This window comes from Syngnathus leptorhynchus, chromosome 12, assembly GCF_054491065.1.
Source record: "Syngnathus leptorhynchus isolate UIUO chromosome 12, UIUO_Slep, whole genome shotgun sequence".
NCBI classification, from domain to species: Eukaryota; Metazoa; Chordata; class Actinopteri; order Syngnathiformes; family Syngnathidae; genus Syngnathus; species Syngnathus leptorhynchus.
Window position 1 is genome coordinate 3772551 of NC_141206.1, and position 12160 is coordinate 3784710.

The following is a 12160-nucleotide window of genomic DNA, read 5'->3' on the forward strand; positions in this document are numbered from 1 at the left end:
TCAAAACGAATCCAAAAAGTAGCGATTTATAGTCTAGAAAATACAGTCATTTTTTCCATCAGTTGTACTGTGAGCCGCATAGCACCACACACTAACCAGATGTATGAAACAAATCTCAAAAATGGACAAAATACACGCATACCTGCAAAATACATGCTCTTTCTTACTATATTTCATTTTCCATGATACATTTCTCAATGCACATACGTATGAAAGTCCCAATTGAACAACAAAGGGTTAAAGCAAAAAATGAAAGAATCCAACAATGTCTTAAAAGTTCACTCATAACACAATATTTTATGCAGATGCCATCCACGAGGTCACAAACCATTCCACACAAATTCCAGTGAGCTGAAGGTAATTTCAAATCATACAATCATAGTTTAGTATTCAGATGTTTCCTAAAGCGCATGGCATTACCCTGAACCAGAAAAACTGCCAAGTGCAACTGAAAAAACAAATCTACATTTTGTGTTGTCCGGGCTTTCTTGCTCCTCCCCTGCTCCCCGGCTGCAGGTAACCTTCTCTTACTCAATCCTGTCCACAAATCGCACAATAGCCCTGCCCAACCTCTCTGCACAGCATACTTAAGCATCAGATCATCCCAAATGACACTCCCACATCTTTTTGGACTCAACACAGAGGTCTTAGAGAACTGAAATATCTAGGTGACTGTTCTGGTATCATAGGGAAAAAGGTAAATCTATTACAATTAAATATTATTTGTATCAAATATTTCCTAAAACCCCTGTAGTGACATGTTTTGTATATAAGTACGGCATTGTTTTATGATGGTTTTTGGTTATATGTACTGTGATTTTGTAACATTATTTTTATTTGCAGGAACCAATTAAAGATGAATCTTCCAGCATTTTCACTGATTGTTGTACTTCTTGCTGCAGCATCTGCTAAACCAGTAAGGCTGCATTCTTGTACTGCTCACTCAACTGTGTTTTATTTTTGGGGTTTTTTTTTTTCACAAATACCAGACTTGATACCATTATTTGATGCATTTTGTATACCTAGTGTAATTTTATAATATTTTTTGAATCAAAAATGGGTGTGTAAAACCAATATACTTTGTTAGCAAATCATTTTGAACATCGCTGTCTTTCTAATTAAAAAATAGCATTTATAAAATGGTGATTGTTGATGTTCTCTCTAAAGGTTGATGAGAGCTGGCATCGGGATGCTGAGATGACAGAAAATAATCACGAGCATGAATTACTGGCTATGGACAAGTTGAGTTTTTCTTCCGAGTCGGCTCAGTCTCGTGACTCATTAGAGTCCAGAGTCGCCTCCGACAGTGAGTTGTCCGAGAAATTCATTGAGGTGCCGTCCGAGATGCCACAGCCACACTTTTTAGAGGAGTCATCTGAAGAATCCCCTGAGGAGTCATCTGAAGAATCCTCTGAGGAGTCATCTGAAGAATCCTCTGAGGAGTCATCTGATGAGTCATATGAAGAATCCTCTGAGGAGACACCGAACAAATCAGAGGGATCCACTGGGCTTTCCTCTGAGGAATCTTCCGAGGAGTCTTCTGAGGAGTCATTTGAGGACTCCTCTGAGGAGTCTTCCATGGAATCATCTGAGGAGTCTTCCGAAGAGTTCTCTGAGGAATCCTCTGAGGAGGTTCCTGTCACAGATCCCACCGCAGAAGACAGAAACACCCCAACGCCCAAACCCGCCACCACAAGCTCAAATGAACCAGGGACGACCACACCTGCTGGAGATGTGACCGGAAGCAATAGTGTCTCCACAGAGGCTCATATCACTGAAAGAAGAGGAGACAACTGAACAAGGAGCACGCAAAACAAAAAATATATACAATAATTAAAAATGGTATGATTGTGGACTCAAAGTTGATTGGAATCGTTGTGTTTTAGAATAAACACACTGTGTTAAAGTCGCCAACAAATCAGGATAATAATATTATTTCTACTTATTATTTATTTATATCAACTGTTTGAATGAATAAGATGTATTGCCACTCTTTACACATATACCATCATACTGTACATCTAAAGTACCAAAACTAAATGTTGTGTTCCATAAAAACAATATAAAGAAAAAAGATGTCGACATGTTTGTTTTGTCACAAAAAAAATGGGTCACTTGCACAATGCATGTGATGAAAAAAATGAAAGCACACACTGGTCTAAGACTAAGGCACACTTGCAACATTCTCACAAGTGCCAGTATAGTGAGACCGTAGTACAACAATTTTGCATTGGTAAAGATATTTACTTTTTGACATATGTGTACTTTACAGTGGTCACACTGATTACGTCATCAAACAAGTACTTTGAATTCTGCACAATTGCCGGACACTTTAGTACTCTCCAACACAAGCTCAGATCCAACCGAAAAGCAGCAACTGTATCAAAAAACCTCTCTATTGCAACAATGACAAGCCATTATAGAATTGTATACGGTCCGAACTTCATTTCTTGCAGTTCTTCTCACTAGATTGTGCAGACGTGCCCTTAAGTTGTGTCTGCTCAGTCTATTGCAAGATGGTAGTTTTTAAAGTGTCTAATGACATCTAGTGGGAGAAGGCATAAATTAAAGACACATCCAGACATCCAATTTTTAATTGCGTGTATGCAAATGTTATATGCAAATCTGTTATCATATAGGTGTGGCTCATAAAAAGAAAGTAAAAGTTTGATTGTGGGGTTGAATATTATTTTTGTTTTGTTTGTGATATTGGAAGTTAAAATGCCTTGTCAAAGTCAAAGTCAGCTTTATTGTCAATTTCTTCACATGTTAAGACACACAAAGAGATCGAAATTTTATTTAAAGGATCTCAGTTTTTTGTAGTAAATGTTGCAAAGATTATATACAAAAAAGGTTGTGTATTATTTATTTAGATGTCAAATTATATTATTTTCAGGACAATATTAATTTAATTTATGATTTTATTTAAAAACAAGGAAATGCTGGAGAATTAAATGTTCAAATTGAGGAGACAAAATTAAATGACTTTCGTTTTATCAGTTGTGTTACATTCTACTTTTGGGGTATTTGTGGTATGCCAAAAACGTTTGAGGTACACAAAACCAAAAAGGTTGGCAACCACTCATGGTTGAGATTGTTCGTTTTGAGATGATGCCACTTTTCTTTTATCATTTCCAATTGGTAATTATATTTTCTTGGTGATAGGAAGTCGTTCATGATCTCTGCACTAATTCTGTGCCTTTTTGACATTTCTTCATCAATCTAATGATTCAATATGCTCTATGTGAGCAAAATAATAATTCCTTTTACCATTTGGAGCAAAATAAGTCATATGCAGGGTGGATTTAATTAAAATAATTTTATCTATATTTTAGAAATGGTACAAAATAATACATTACAATTGACATGGGGTGCAGCCACATGTCATGTAAAGAATTGAAGACACCAGCAGATGTTATAATGTAGCAAGCAACAATTTTCAGCCCACATGAGGCAAATATATGGATTCAAAGTCATAATGCTTTTGAAATAATGACCCATATTTGCATGCAAGTACATGTTACCTTGAATGCGCCCCTTGGATTTTGATTTAACTCCCTGCTGTGCTAAGTCAAACATTTTCCTCCTGATTAATCTTATTTTGTCATCAACATTTACAATTTTAGATCTTTTCATTCAGAATTCAACAGTTCCTGTTTGAATCAGACAAATAATGTTGTGCCAATTAGCTTAAAAACATTTTCTCAACTCAGACAATAATTGATAGGATAGGAACAAACATTGGTTCTCTTGGTCCCTCCCGTAGAAAGTGTCTCCAAAGTGGACAGATGAACTAGAATGGGCCATGAACCCCTTATACCGTTATGAGGGGCACCACCTGAGTTTCTGGACGACTTATTTGGCAGTGATGACCGCAGGCATGTCAGTGGTTTCGGGGTTCATCTCCTGCTCATCTGAGTCACTTTCCATGCTGTCACTCTCATCAGAATCGCTGTCAGCAGCCCCGGGTGTGGATGTAGCCTCCTCGCTGCTCTGCTCGTCTTCAGACTCTTCCTCTTCTTCCACATCTGTGGAGCTTCCGCTATCGTTTGTGCCATCGTTCTCCTCCTCCTCTACTGGAAGAACTTCCTGGTTCTCGGGAGTGCTGCTGTCCTCCTCCAGTATGTTAGAGTGCCCCTGATAAATCTGAAACAAGGAGATGGAAGGCTTTATTACAGCTTACAAAATAAATACAAGACTTTGGTGCGAGGTATACTTTAGTAAACATTTATGGTATTGAAAGGAACTCTGTACACAGAGGCTGCCAGAATTTGTCAGACACCATTGCATTGGCTATACTAAAGATTTAGTGTCGCTTTGGGCTGCCGATGGTTCACTGAAAGGCCGTGGCTTTAATTTCAGGACTGTCGGCTATTTTCTGCCTTACATGCTGTGTGTAAAAATGGATAGGATGTCTGTTTTTTTATATATGCAAGGTTTCGATTAACCTATACTTAAGGCAGTTGGATTTTTTGTTGCCATATATAAGTGAGACATCAGAGTCAGCGTGTATAACATGTCACATTATGTTAATTGAGGACATCTCTATGTTTACTTAAAGACTTAACGCAAACATGCAGGCTTAGACGGAATAGTCCAATTCAGGACACCTCAAGACTGGCTACTGCCAGATGGACCAGGACTCATTTAAAGAAGGGAATAATCCAACCGGCAATGTCAAGGCGCCAACTGAAACGCTGTAATTTGGATTTTCTTAAATTATGCCCCTGAGTTTTTCAACTACTGTATTTTGTTTTCTTCCTTTGAAAGTTTGCACCCGGGGCATTACAGTTTTTGCAATATTGGCTTACTTTGGTTTTGCAGAGCACACGCAACATCGATGGTGGTCTTGGCAAAGTGTTATGTTGTATAAACTGGTGTTAAATCAAAGAATTTCCAGACACTCAAATTACATTTAGCTACCTCTGAAAATAAAAAATAAATAAATAACAACTAAAACTGAGACATGCTTTGTGTCTCTGTGTGTTTCCAATGTGACACTGATATTCTGTTGTCTGATCACAGTACAAAACATTTTTGACTGGGAAAAAGCTTCAAGTCTTACACCACAAAAACATAATCGGACCTTGCAGGATATTGAGGGCTTGTAAATATAACCACCACTTTACGGATATAACCAGCCGAATGGGGAATAAGTTATCCCCCTTGCCACAAAGGTTTTTTTTTTTTTTTTTGCTGCTCTTGGTTTTATGAAGATGTATAATTTATGCTTTGATTGTTTTTCCCCTTAAATCTGAAATGAGTCAGACCTGAATGTCCATAAAAACATAATGCAACAAAAAATTATATGATATAATATAATAATATATATATTATAATATATATAATAAAATATATACAACTGACCTCACTGTTGTACACCTCTGGTGACTTCTCCACCTCATTGTCAATGGGCATGTCATAGCCCGATTTTTTGCCTGTGTCAACATATTCATAGGACTTGTAAGATGAAGGAGCCTTGTGGTAGGTCTTCTCCTCCGCGTAAACATAGCTCTTGTACTCGCTGGGGTATCTTCCCATGCTGTCACCGCGGCCCGAATCTGTGTCTGTGACAATGGTGGGCAACAGGGGCTCCTCGGTCACAATTACAGGAGTTACTGTCTCGGGAGCAACAGTGGAAGACTCGCCCGACTCTGAGCTCTCTTCCTCGTCTTCCTCGTCTTCCTCTTCACTTTCCTGGAGGGACAAATCAAACATCAACATGAAAGGATTTAACAACAACAACCAATTCAAGTGCACCGTCCAATTAAAAACGCAAGTTCAAAACTGTTGGCTTTAGTTCAACACAGGAACAGTACAGGAACCCTGTGACCAAACCCCAAGGTTTCACTTATCTTTCGAGATTTAAGAAGTTTAGTGCCACTCAGACTTTGATTTTCCCAGATAAGACAACAGTGGCTTATAGGAGAAATCATTCTTTTTGCTCAGCGGGACATAGAGCTGATTGTCATCCCCATGGCAGTAAATAGAAATAGTTACTGTGTTTTCATAGGATGGAGCTTAGGGGCAGCAAATAAAATGAGAACAGCAAGGGCCACAAAATAGAACCCTGTGGAACTCCATATGACAGGTAAAGACAGGATTTGTTTTAACTACTCACACTCTCCTCTGATTCCTCTTCATCATCATCATCATCATCATCTTTACTTGGTTCATCTTGGTTGTCAACGGAGGGTGTGTCTGTTGCAGCATCGTCTGTAGTTTCAAAATTGATTAAAGCTGGACTCTCGACCGCTGCCTGTTGAAATCCAAAGATTCACAATTATACAAAATAAACCGTCTTGACACTATATACAAACATTTTAATGTATTCTTCATGTCTTACCTCCTTAGAACCATCAGTGCTCTCATCTGAACCCATAGCAATAGGTGCTAAAAAATTCTGGAACAGCTGTAAAAACATTCGTACCGATGAGTTCCAATGTTTGATCTAAGTAAACATATATAAAATTGTCCGTTTTAGTTTGAATTGCAGAAATGTTGTACCCTGAATGGTGACACATGGAAGCGAGTCAATTGGGCCATCTTTTTCCTGAAGAGTGACGCTCCAAATCGTCTGACCTGTGGACAATATGAACAATCAACGTGGAGGTTGCATTTTCTCTCTGTCACCCTGTATGACTGTCGGACTTTACACCCACCACTTCTTCAGAACTCTCCGCCGAGCTGTCAGAATATTTTTTTGCCTGAGAAGAAAACAATCACAATTAATACAAACCACACTATATTTGTAGTATATAGAAATAATTAACTGGAATAGCAAAATTGTGTGAGATTGAGAGAGGAAAAAAAAAATCTCAGCGTATTAAATATTTACTGGTATCATGCAAAGTGAGAAGTAAAGAATTTTGCTTTAATTTGATTGGCTGGTTAGTCCTAGTATTTCTTAATCCATGCAATCGCACCAAGTTATTGTCATGTTTCATAACTCTACTAAGACAAAAACATGGGTTCCAATTCCTGACATACAAATGCATTTGAAAGAAAACAAAGAGGAAACTCACTGGTCGGCAGAGAACTGCAGCAAAGAGCAGAACAAAAACAAATGCCACTTTCATCGTGTCTGGTTGGTGTCTTGAAGAACAAAAGAAAAATATAAAGCACTCATGTTGAATTGAAACAACAAAATACAGTTTTAAAACAATAACTCCAGCGGTGTGATTAATTTTGGGCTTGACTGTTGACTCATCTCTGTTGTTTGGACTCTGACTATGTAATTTCTAGCAATGTTGAAAATACACCATGTAAAGAGATAAATGGCAAGTTCAAATTAAATTGCATCTACCACAAGACCCGAAATTATGGGAACAACTGAACGGCCAAGCACTACACCCACCCAAGCAGACATACAGAGCAAAAACTAACATCTCATTCCAAAACCATGCCTAGTAATCTGTTGCCGCTCAACCCAAAGTCATGTTTTTTTGTTTTTTTTTTGCTTTCCAACAAGTCGAAGGAATTTTCTACCACTCCGTCTCAGAAGCAAGACACTGCTGTTGATCAATTCTCTTTATTCCCCCTAAAGATGTTGGATGGGGAACTGTGAGGGGAAAATCAGGTGTACTGCCTCGCATCTCCCAACATCTTGCATAAATGAAAATGAACATTTGGGGAATTATTTGGGAATTTAATCTTAAGAATAGAGTGTAACTATACAATGCTCAAATAAAATTAACCCATTTACCCAATCATTCACAACTATTTGCTGGGGGTACAATTATCCAGTAACATGCAATTCACTTCGAGTCTAATCCTACTACTACATTCCAGATGTTTTACATTACATGTTCTTGCAGCTATTAAAAGCAAAACATTGCAAATAATTATTAGCTCCATCAAACCACAGTCTCTCCCAAACACTCCCTTTTGTCATTCATATTTTATGAACTTATACTAACCTTGTTTGGAGTAGCAGGAAGAGTGAAGACTGGTGAGGTTTGATTGTAGTATGTTCCCTGGATGCTGTGCGCTGCCCTGTGATGCTATTGCAGTCTCCCCGCTGGCCTTTTTATCTGCATGCTTCTGTCAGCAGCCAATCAGGGTAGAGACTCTGATGTCATGAGGTTAACCGCTCCATGGTCCACCTCTTGTCTGTCTCCCCCACTCTTCCTTTGGTTTGTGGTGTGGGGGCTAACACACATCCACGCACAAAGAATTAAATTAATCGAAGAAAATGCCCTATCATGATGTAAATTTAAAAACAAGAGCTATGATAATGACTCAACTTCCTTACAGACAGAAAAATGTCTGACTGAGGTCTACTCGGATAATTGACAATTTGTCTGCAAGAGGAGACTGAATCATCTTAAATTGTCAATTGAAGAGAATAACCAGATTGTGATGGCTTTGCCTCTTTTCTGTGGGAATATCCCGCATGTTATAAGTATGTCAGATGTGGCCCAAAAGAACAACAAATGGGTTGAATTGGTACATGTCAGTTTTTTAAAGGGCATTTTGCCTAGTTGGTACAAACTAATATGATGTGTTTATTATTATTATGTTCTTCCTGCACAGGTGTCATTGACCACAGAAAAAAAGAAAATTAATGTACTGCAACATGGAAAAGCTGTACAAAATGATACAATTAGCAGGACGATGCACTTTTTGCACATTAGAAATTGTAAACTGCACCAGTGAATTAATTTACATCCATGAAAGACCACGCAAAATGCACTGGAATAAGATGAGTCATATTTAACTAACTGCAAACTTGCTTTGCACTAGTATACTATTTTGAATGATGATCACATAGTGGACTCTGAAAGTTTGGGGGGTTTTGTATTGAATTGCTTTTACATCTGCATGCTGACCTAAATACGCCATATGTATGTATCAATGAAGCTGAGAAGGGAGGTATCTGTCCATTATCCTTACATTATCATCATCATCATCATCATCATCATATGAAAGTTGAAGTCACTAAATGTTCCGCCAGTCTATTTTCTGAATTACGACCTGATCAGATATATGACTAAATGCTGCATTTTCCAATTTATTGTTCTGCTGTGGCAATATGGAAATGCAGAGATTAAACAAAGTAACACAGGCGGACCCAAAATGAGGACATTAAAATAATAAACTCACAAACATAACGTCCACTGTCATCACACAATATTCCATGATGATTGGGTGGGTGATGTTATTTCTGTGTCTGGTTTGGATATATTGTCTCACTTCTTGTTTCCATTTAGGGATGTTGTTCTGGTACTCAGTTTATTTTAAACACAAGGGAATTTCATGAACTGGAAGGCTACAGTTACATTTCTAGGTGGATCAAATATACTTATTTTTCTAATTGTGATCGGTTTGATTTGCTTTGTCATCATCAGTATGAGAAGATGCAACTGGATAAGAACTATTATTGGGCACCTGCTTACTAAAATAGGGACCCTTAATCTCTTAGCCAATGCTATGTTTCAAGTTTGTGGGACTATTTTAGAAAAGAAAGGGTAGAATGGTGAAAGTGTATAAATATAAATGAAAAAAAAACAAATCACAGTTTGATTCATACATGGTTTTCCAACTCCTGGTTTACATCCGGCACTGTAAGGGAACAAAATGCAAAACAATTTGTTTTGTTTATACAGGTATACATTTAACTCCATTTAGAATGAAACATCAGCATCTTAAGTCTTCGTTTTATGAAAGGACAACTTAAATAGTGTGTCTTCTTTTGAGAGAAAATTAAAAATGTAGACAAAGAGCAAAAAAAACCCAAAACATTATAACAATACAAATGGCACTTGTTACTGCTTGAGCTACATGATCTCGAGTCTGGATGAAGAATTGTTCATTCAACAGCATGACTGTCTGTTTCGTGATCAATCGAAGAGCTGTCTGGTTTTCTCACTGTTGCTATTTCTAGGATGGAACAAAAGAATATGCATGTTTTATAATCCCATGATCATATGAACGTCTTCAGCGTTTTCATCTAATGGTGTCATATCACACCACTAGCCTTTTCACACGCACTGAACGGAACAAAGGATCATTAGATATTTTTGTTGTTATGCTGGTTGATTGTAAAAAACATATATAGAGTTTGTAGCATAGGCTTAAAATATATATATTTTGTGACACCGCTCCTGACACAACTCGTATCCATAACTCGCTAAGAGTTACTGTGAAAAGCCTGCCACAAATACAAATAATTTCAATGCATCATTGACACATTTAAAAAAAAAAAAAAAAAAAAATATCGGAGCCCGAGGAGGATGGTTGCTGGTTGCATGATGTTTTTTTTGTGTAATCCTGCCTACCTTAATTCACACACACCAAAAAGACAGTCTTGCAAAATGTCTTCATTTACAGCACAGACCAGATCTCAAATTCTTCTGCACTCGATGACTGTGAATAAATTAGACTTTATATGTAGCTATCAAATTTCATCACTCAGAAATGTGCGCTTGAAAAAGTCTTGCGTTCATCTTCAAGGTTGTCATTACTCTTCGGGACTTCCTTTTTACATAACAGGCACAGCCAGATGATCCAATACTGAAATCTAGCCAGTGACTAAAAGATTCTCATAATTCTTTTCCAATTTCCCAATGAAGATTTATTGCTAATCTCTAACAATTCTCAACACTGTGAAGGTTATCGGAATAGTTTATGTCCATCAGGGTGGAATGCCACGTAAAGGATTGAGCAATATGCATGTCAGTCTGGTTGGCAGAGAATTGCAATTTTATTTTAAGAACACAAATGTGGCTTTGGATGACTTCTCCCTTTCTGTTCATATTGGACAGTTTCCAGGATGACTGACTGCGTTTGATTGGCTACATAGTTTGCCTCACCAGGGCGTGTTCTTCATAGTTGCGGCTGTGAGTTCATGTTGCTGGGAGGATGATAGGGTGGAAAATGTAGATATGTTTTTCTCCAGTTTATGATTTCAAGGGAACAACATATTGCAAACCCATTTGAGTAAAGTTGTTGTAATGACTAAGGCTCATGCAACAAAATGCACCACACCAATATTTTGAATAGGTCATGGTGGTGGAATATAAAAAAAAAAAACACCTCGTCAATACAAATGTTATTTGATTATGGATTTGATTTCGAAATTAAAATGACCTGCATGTTGGTATGTCACATTATACTCTACATGGTATCATGAAATATTTGTTTGGACACAATTGAATTCCCGCTAGTGCCATGTTTTATCAAAACTATTTTTGTTTGAGGGTGTGGCTGCAGAGGGCCTGCATGAGTTATTTGTGTCTGTAAGGATGGACGCTGTGGTTGTGTTGTGGTTAGACTCAAACCAGACTTTTACGCGCTTGAGAAATTTTAGGGCGAAGAAAGAGGACTGAAAAGAGAAGAACATCTAATTATTATTTTATTCTTATTATTATGATTATTTACAGATTGTCTTCATTAGTGTCACAGGCTATCGCAACATATTCCTGAACTGGTCAACAGGCCATCCATCACTGCAAAAAAAAGTCAAAAGTTGATCAGTAGATGTCCAGGTGTGTAAAAAACAACGAACGAACATTGATTGAACGGCTGGATAACGTCCTGTAATTTTGCGCTATATTCTGGCTGTCTGCTGTATGCACGCTTGCTCCATTTTGCTCCTCTTATTTATTTATTTATTTATTTATTTATTTATTTAGGTTATTTGCTTAATACTTATTCATCTATTCGTTTTTACGCTGTGCTATTTGCTTGTATGTTTTGTGTAATGTGTCTAGTCACCGTGGGACGGTGGGAAACGTAATTTCGATCTCTTTGTGTGTCTTCTTAACATGTGAAGCAGACTTTGACTTTGACTTTTAAGCACATCTTTACCGTAATTATTAGTATATAAATTCTTTAGAGCTGAATTTCTTCACAGGGAACAATATAACAAGAGCATAATCTCACATGAGTTCATTGTGGTGCGCATGAGACACAGTGTCATTGTGGCACACATCACTTTGGTCCCTCTCATTGTCCACCAAGCCAGTATTATAAACAATAAATGTCAGAGTGAGGAAAAGCACGTCATTGTGGTTCCATCAACCGGGTTATTGTTTCCAAAACGATATCTGGAAAGCAAAACCAGAGACTATGTCGTGGCTTCACATGAGTTCCGGTATATTTTGAGGTTATAGCAGATGTCAGATGGATGAAGATCTAAGGATATATGGAATAGCTT

The 12160-nt window shown here is 37.6% G+C and overlaps 2 protein-coding genes across 3 annotated transcripts; one reads left to right on the forward strand and one right to left on the reverse strand.

The window, feature by feature from the left end:
- Positions 1-603: 603 nt before the first annotated feature.
- On the forward strand, positions 604-2209 carry LOC147047888 (uncharacterized). 2 transcript variants are annotated; one of them, XM_085926598.1, is made up of 3 exons: positions 604-697; positions 844-916; positions 1168-2209. In XM_085926598.1, the coding sequence occupies exons 2-3, from the start codon at positions 857-859 to the stop codon at positions 1795-1797; spliced, it is 690 nt and encodes a 229-aa protein (XP_085782724.1). In that variant the 5' UTR covers positions 604-697; positions 844-856; the 3' UTR covers positions 1798-2209. The 2 variants fall into 2 exon arrangements, with proteins under 2 accessions (XP_085782724.1, XP_085782725.1); XM_085926599.1 differs by having other exon boundaries at positions 635-668.
- Positions 2210-3500: 1291 nt separating this feature from the next.
- spp1 (secreted phosphoprotein 1) lies at positions 3501-8062 on the reverse strand. Its single transcript, XM_085926611.1, has 8 exons — positions 7920-8062; positions 7026-7095; positions 6663-6707; positions 6508-6582; positions 6347-6412; positions 6124-6259; positions 5368-5687; positions 3501-4146 (listed from the first exon to the last, which is right to left on the reverse strand). The coding sequence occupies exons 2-8, from the start codon at positions 7077-7079 to the stop codon at positions 3856-3858; spliced, it is 987 nt and encodes a 328-aa protein (XP_085782737.1). The 5' UTR covers positions 7080-7095; positions 7920-8062; the 3' UTR covers positions 3501-3855.
- Positions 8063-12160: the final 4098 nt, after the last annotated feature.